Genomic DNA, 7521 nt, shown 5'->3' on the forward strand with positions numbered 1-7521 from the left:
GTCGACTTTGTGGCACCAACACAAAATGTATCTCCGAACCACTCACTCAATGCTAAGCACACAATGGAAGAGGGTGCTCCCCGCAATTAACCCTGTCCCACAGGCTGACACATATTAAATAAACGATAACACATCACAATACAACACATAAATCCCCCTCCAAACACATCACCATGGTAAACAATAACTTAATTAAATGGCAATAAAACAATAGGCTAACCAAAAATGTGCCCCCCCCGCACCCACCCCCAAGTCATGCTGGAAAGTCCCTCATCCCCTGTCTAATGCACATGCTACTACAATAAAGAATTTTGATTCAGCCGCTGGAATTTTGTCCATGCTCCATAATGCCTACGTAGCATTTATGTCTGCACTCAAATGTTCATTCTTTAAACAAGAAAATTCAAATTCATTAATTGAAAATAAATCAATTACTTAGTTGAGCCATATGTCACTATAATGCTAAATACTTGCTCTCTCTCAATCTCTCTCTCTCTCTCTCTCTCTCTCTCTCTCTCTCTCTCTCTCTCTCTCTCTCGTGTGCGTGTGCGTGTATATGTGCATGCATGCGTGCGTGGCTTTGCCTCCACACAGGTGTGTAGATGATTTAGTGTTGATTTGAGAGCAGACTGGGGATCAATTCACTCTGCAGGTTGAAGATCCGGTCGGAAAACGGAAACGGCGCGTCCCATGTATGTGTTTATAATGTGTTCAACATACCGGAACGTCATTTGTCATTTGACCAGTATGTGATGACATGACAAATCAAATGACGTGAAATGATAAGCGACATGACGAATCAAATGAAGTGAAGTGATAAGAGACAACGCGAATCAAATGGCGCAACGTAAATGACGTGAAATGATAAGCAAGACATACTGTATAAATCCACATCACATACTTGTCGTATGGTGGTACGTGATGTAGACTGATGTGAATGATGAAACTTTACCAGAAACCGCTGTGAAATGATACGAGACATAAATCACATAAATCCACATCACATACAGGTACAGGGCAGGAGAGATGACAAAGCTATAGTGTGACAATAACAGATACATTTTGTTCTGAAGGGTAGACTGATGTAACATTTAAGAATTGACATTTGGAAATACAGTATTGCAGTCATGTCCACTTTTGGGTGAAAAAAGAAAGATGAGTTTTGAAGGAGTTTGTTTTGTGTCAAACTAGCAGGTACACATTTATAAAGGTCATGTGCATGATAGAGGTGTTATTCATGTCCTAAAAATACTTCACACCTCTCACACCCAACCACATATGTCTCACAGACCCTGAGAATCTGCTGCTGTGCATTGTTAGTAATGTAATAAGTGTTACATACTTACGAAGTGTTACATACTTACGAAGTGTTACATACTTACTCTGAATACTTTTGAGTGTTCACTTGTTTCTTGCTAAAACCAGACTTTATGATGATGATGATGATGATGATCATTATTATTATTAACAACACAACCGCATAATGCACACTCATTTCCCAATACAGAGGCAAATTCTATTATTATCATTATTATTTTTAATGTAATAATTAAAATGTTTATGTATTTTTATTTGAATTTCCTTTTCACACATTTTTGAAAATAGGGAAAATAGCATAATCTACAAGTTCACAACATGAGTAGCATGTCTCATGTGAGAGAAAACACTAAATCTCTCATAATAACATCTTTGAGCTTTAATTGAATTTTATTCCTGTGATAATATCTAAGTGTTACACCTATGGTGACCGCAGCAGGTCAAAACAGTTCATTTCCTGCAAATGAACTGTTTTGAGCATAGACACTGTCTATGCTCATAGACAGCATAGACACTTTTGCAGGACAGTACTGTGTACATTGACAGTATACTGTACACTGCATTTAACCATACAATGCATTTACTGCACACTCTTTGCTAGTTAATCTAACTTATAGTACTCAATATATACAATAACAATAACATGCTCTGTGTGGACCACCTAGTGTGCTAGCTTCCCTCCGAGGGGTCAGTCGTTAAGGTTATAGTGTATCACAATTCTTAATACAGTATGTGAGGTTAAAGTCTATATTAAAGCTAGTATGATTGATGTCTTCCGTGCTTTCTAGATGCACCTCCCTTTGACCTATAGAAAGATACAATTTAGTTAACTGTACCAACATATCAATAAGTATCAGTTGTTGTGCTTTTAGTATTTCCTAATATTTTAATTGTACATATCCACCCTACAGTAAACTGATCAGACTCCTACAATGGTTTCAAACACGTCCACTCTGGCTCCACCAAAAACAACCACATAGGCAGCGTCGATGGTGTCCTTGTCTCTCCCTGCTCTGGGCTTCTCCCCCTTCTCCCCTTCTATCTCCAACTCCACCATAACAGAAAGGCCGGTCTTGAAGCTTCGTGACCGGCTTTGGAATGACTCGAGGCACAATGTCCCAGAATCTGAAAGTGTTGCGTAAATTTGTACTAATGAAATGATGATTAATGATTTATTTTCTTTCTGCTCTAGCAGAACTTGACGAAAAGCAGAAACGATAGTTGCATATCTCACCTCATGATCTAATTTTAATGTTCTGTAGGCAGTATGTGTCTTCTACACAGCAGCTGTGTGTGTGTGTGTGTGTGTGTGTGTGTGTGTGTGTGTGTGTGTGTGTGTGTGTGTGTGTGTGTGTGTGTGTGTGTGTGTGTGTGTGTGTGTGTGTGTGTGTGTGTGTGTGTGTGTGTGTGCGTGCGTGCGTGCGTGCGTGCGTGCGTGCGTGCGTGCGTGCGTGCGTGTATGCACTTCCTCTTTCTCTCACGCTACCATCTCTCCTCTCTGGCCAGTATGGGTAACTCTGGGGTTCTCCCTCTTTCAACACAGTTTTATCATCGACAGTGTACGTTTTTTTTCTATTTGTTCTGCTATTTCGATAACAAGCTAGCTGATCTTGCACTTCAGTGTCCACTGAACACTGTGCTGTTCTTTACACGTTGCTTTCCTCTTCTGCAACCCTGGTGTTCTGATCAGCAGAGGAGATGACGCCTTGTCTACGACAAACACTCCCACTGATGTTTACATAATCTGGACTGTCCTCCTGAAACACAGTGAATCATATTCATAATTATCAATAAATCATAATGTATACAATTCATCATCAGTATAGATAAGTGCAATCAATAAAAAATATTTAGCTCTCCTCACTTCTTTGTCCATGTCAGAATCTTGTTTCCTTTAAAAGCAAGAAATATCATTTTAAAACAATTGTTTCAAGTTTTAATGTGTTGCAATACTGACACAAACATAACTTTCATTGTAGAGTTATGGTGACATGAAACTCACCAGGCCCAGCACATAACCAAAGGAAGCAGCAGCACTGCCAACACCTTGATTCCAATACCAACCCGAAGAATGACAAGATGAACTGCAGCAAAATGACACCATATTTAACATTAATTATCATCAGAGAATGAAATCAATCAACATGATTTAAAGTGTGGTTTTCTGGTTCTTTATATATTTTAAATCTAAAACTACATCTAAAACTACATTATACACTTTAGTAGATTTAGTTATCAGGTTACAGACTGTAAAGAACATACCAGTGGTGGAAAGTAACTAAGTACATTTACTTAAGTACTATACTTAAGTACAATTTTGAGGTATTTGTACTTTACTTGAGTATTTACAATTTCCAATACTTTTACTTCTACTCCACTACATCTCGGATCCAAATATTGTACTTTTACTCCACTACATTTATTTGAGTTACTTTGTAGATTTGGATTATTATTACAAAATATATTAACCACTTAAGCCCTATATACATTTCGTCTGTTTAAAAATAGCTGATCTACAAGCTCACAATGTCTTGCATTGCGTACTGCGACATCTGCAATTTTTAAAAGATTTTATGCATTTGAAAACTTGTGAAATGGGACATTCTGCATAATGAGTACTTTTACTTTTGGTACTTTAAGTACATTTTGATGCCAATACTTTTGTACTTTTACTCAAGTGCATTTTGAATTCCGGACTTTTACTTGCAACAGAGTATTTCTATATTGCAGTATTGATACTTTCACTTAAGTAAAACATTAAACTTTTTCCACCACTGGTTATTACAATCATTCCTTCCAACAGCTTCCTCTGTCTACTCACTGTCTATTGTGTCCATGTGCAGCAGAACCTCAGTAGAGTTGCTTTCTCCCAGTGAGTTCCTGGCGTGACAGACGTACAGTCCAGTGTGGGAGGGCTGCAGAGAGGCCAGAACCAGCACCTGTCCTCCTGACCCTACCTGGACCAGGGAGCTGGAACCAGGGGTCCTCTTGTACCAGGTGTAGTTGTGTACCTGTGGGTTAGCGTCACTGCTGCAGGTCAACTTCACACTGCCGCCCTCTGCTGGACTGTCTGAGGGACTGACCTCCACTGACACGTTCACTGGGGCATCTTTGATATAAACATAAAAAAAGACAAATAATATTAGGTCATACACTATGAATGAGTAAAAATAAATGACACATTTCAGACACTAATATTAGATGAACTTTTGGCATTTCTAACTATGATTCCTCTTTGAATAGAATAGACAGATTAATATGAGTATAATGTATGTACCACCAGTGAATATATGAATATACATATATCGCCTGTAAAGGATACAGGCTGTCAACAGTGGAAATAAGACTGATATATATATATGTACAGTGTCAGCCAGCCTTGAACAGTGGGTAGCTGGAGAATATACTGTATGTGCACATTGTGCAGTCTATGAATAGTGAATACAGTATAATGAGTAAATATACAGTGCTGTTGTATTAATGGAATGCACGGGAGAATAAAATAGAGAAAAAAACATTACGGCAAAGAGAGAGAAAGACCTCACATGAACCCATATAAACTCACACTGCACATCCAACATCACAGCTTCAGACTTCATGTCTCTTGTCCTTCAAAAGCACACTGGTAACTCCCAGCATCCTCTATTCTGGCCTGGAATCGTGCGTTGCCCGCCCAGGATGTTGATTGTTCATTTTTAAACCAGAACATGTTGGGACTTGATTTACAAGCTGCTTCACAGGTGAGTGTCACCCATGTCCCCTCTGACACGGTGGAAGGGGTCAGGCGTGCAGACGGTTCTGATCAGAAGAATATAAACAAGATGGATGTCAGTTGATGAGATCGTCAGGGAAGATTTGACCTTGATTTTACACAAAAGGTTAAAAAAGTACTCTTGTTTACCTGTTACAGACAAAGACACTTCTTGACTTTTTTGACTTGAATCACCCGTTGTCCAAAACTTGAAGTAATAATTTGTCGCATCGCTGTTTTCTGTGTTGTTGATCCTCAGGGTACAATCATGGAGTTTATTACCAATGTATTCAATACGACCTTGATTTGAAAGTCGTTTGGATAGATTAATTTCAGAGTCCCGGGAGAACCAGGATACATCACTGACAGTGCGACCCATTGGGTATTCATATGAACAACCAATATCTACTGATTCGCCTCTCATGACACATGGAGATGGATTGGTTATGTTCACTCTCCACTTATTACCACTCCACACACCTGTAAAAGACAAAACAAATAAACAGCTGTCAACAAAAATGGTCAATCTTCAGATTATTATTATTTTACTATGTGAAATAATAATGCTCTTCTTCTGGCCACGTTCTACTTATTAAGCTGATTGTGATAACATGATGTATCAAATAGTTGAATGTAAGTATGATCCTCAATATGATTAAATAATAGAATAGAATAGAACATATTTTAAAATCTAATTTTAAAATGTACTGTAATCAACATTCAGCTAGGTGTTTGACATATAGTATTTGACTTGTACTTTGCAGTTTGGAAGTACTTTTGTAAACCTAAGCGGGTTGAACACACTGTGAATATGAAACCATTTTAAAGTCTCCTTACCAGGCACCAAGATCAGAATGTCCAGGATCACACTGATTGTCTTTAGAGACCTCATGGTATCTTTATGGTGAAAACTGACCCCCAGCATCAAGTAACTGCAATGAAAGACACACTTGACTTCTCAACCAATGTATTTGGACATCCTCAGGGGATCTTTGCGAGATATGCGTCATTACTTTTGAAAAGGAAAGCTTCCTTTAACCCTGTCTTCTACCCTGAGCCATCCCAAACTAGCAAAGTGTGTTGGAATTAGGTGAGCTTAAGGCAGAGAAGCTAGTCGTATTGTCTGAGGTGCAAGCATGATCAAAATGCCCGCTAGATTCTTGAGAGCCCTTTTGTTGACAAAAGAGGAAATCCCGCCCAAAAATCTTGTTCTTTGATTGACTTTCTTGAAAACGTTTGATCACCTGTCAGTTTAGGCAACCTCTTCTTTGCTAGATATTACTATATTGTCAACTCTGACCTTGAAATCATTTGCATTACTAAGGGTACGTTTGGACCCAAAAAGTGTTCGGAACTGATTGAGGGCTTCCTAAACTTGCATTTTGTCCTCGCCCACGACTGAGTCATCAGTGAACAAAAATCTGTATAAAAATGAGTATAAGATACAATCCTGTCAATGAATATTTAAAGTATCATTGCTACTAAGTTACAGTGAGGTAAATCAGACATACTCACTTGCCTCCAGAGTTTGTCTGTCCAGTATGTCTACATTATCAGTCATCTAGACATACTGTAATGACCAGCATTACAACACCCACCCAAAACTAAAAAGAGAAGTCAAAGTGAAAACCACTAAATTGTGTTGTTCCTTCCTCTCTCTTCACATGTTACTTGGATATATTTATGGTACAAAACATATGTGTTAACTATTGACTTTTAGTTCACTGTTAACTGTCTTGACAGTGCATCAAAAAAACTTAGTTAATAAAGCGTCACAATCATTTTAACCCCTTTATCCATATTTTATACTTTGGCTTTTCAAAAATAGCAGATATACAAGCTATATGAACTTGTATATCTGCTATATTTGAAACATCCCTGGCACAAAATATTTTTGATATGGGGGGTCTGCAGCCAAATACATTTACAAATCAAAAGCCTCAAAAGTAACTAGTAACCAAAGTTTTCTAATAATTGCAGTGGAGTAAAAGTACAATATTTTCCTCTGAGATGTAGTAGAGTAGAAGAAAAAGTACTGAAATTGTAAAAATACCTCATGGTCACCCGGGTAACACAGCATCTGCTTAAAAGTTTTACTTGTGGTTTTGATTGAGTGATTGAATACTTTATTAACAGTTTGCAACAAAAAAAAAAGCACAGAGGTACAGTTTCAGAAAAACAAACAAATGAATGTGTGGTGCCATAATTAAACGTAATAATTGATATTGCACACACACTGCCTATCAAGAAATTTAAAACAAGGCTCCATCTCCAACATAAAAAAGGAGTAGAGGAGACAATAATGAAATTTAAGTTTGCTGCAGGACCAAATTGGAAACATATGGGGGCCATTAAGGCCGCACCTGATTAAATAGCATACATTCAAAGTTCAATTAGGACAATATGAAAATAATACAAGCTCACAAGGGGACCAGCAGTGCAATAAAGACATA

General features: G+C 38.0%; 1 protein-coding gene across 2 annotated transcripts; it reads right to left on the reverse strand.

The window, feature by feature from the left end:
* Window positions 1-2746: 2746 nt before the first annotated feature.
* Window positions 2747-6032, reverse strand: LOC308106105 (B-cell receptor CD22-like). Of its 2 annotated transcripts, XM_080457140.1 has the most exons (7): window positions 5906-6032; window positions 5219-5548; window positions 4883-5115; window positions 4139-4426; window positions 3320-3401; window positions 3182-3209; window positions 2747-3074 (listed from the first exon to the last, which is right to left on the reverse strand). In XM_080457140.1, exons 3-7 carry the CDS (start codon window positions 4914-4916, stop codon window positions 2964-2966), a joined length of 543 nt encoding a protein of 180 aa, XP_080313266.1. In that variant the 5' UTR covers window positions 4917-5115; window positions 5219-5548; window positions 5906-6032; the 3' UTR covers window positions 2747-2963. The 2 variants fall into 2 exon arrangements, with proteins under 2 accessions (XP_080313266.1, XP_080313267.1); XM_080457141.1 differs by lacking the exon at window positions 3182-3209.
* Window positions 6033-7521: the final 1489 nt, after the last annotated feature.

The sequence above is a fragment of the Gymnoscopelus braueri genome, assembly GCF_963280865.1.
Source record: "Gymnoscopelus braueri genome assembly, chromosome: 18".
Lineage (NCBI taxonomy): Eukaryota > Metazoa > Chordata > Actinopteri > Myctophiformes > Myctophidae > Gymnoscopelus > Gymnoscopelus braueri.

Coding starts and splice junctions, on each gene's coding strand:
- LOC308106105 (XM_080457140.1), bottom strand. CDS start 4,916: ATGAAGTCTGAAGCTGTGATGTTGGATGTGCAGT. Junction 4,427..4,882: donor TGTGATGTTGGATGTGCAGT/GTGAGTTTATAT, acceptor TTTATATCAAAG/ATGCCCCAGTGAACGTGTCA. Junction 3,075..3,181: donor ATTCTGACATGGACAAAGAA/GTGAGGAGAGCT, acceptor ACTGTGTTTCAG/GAGGACAGTCCAGATTATGT.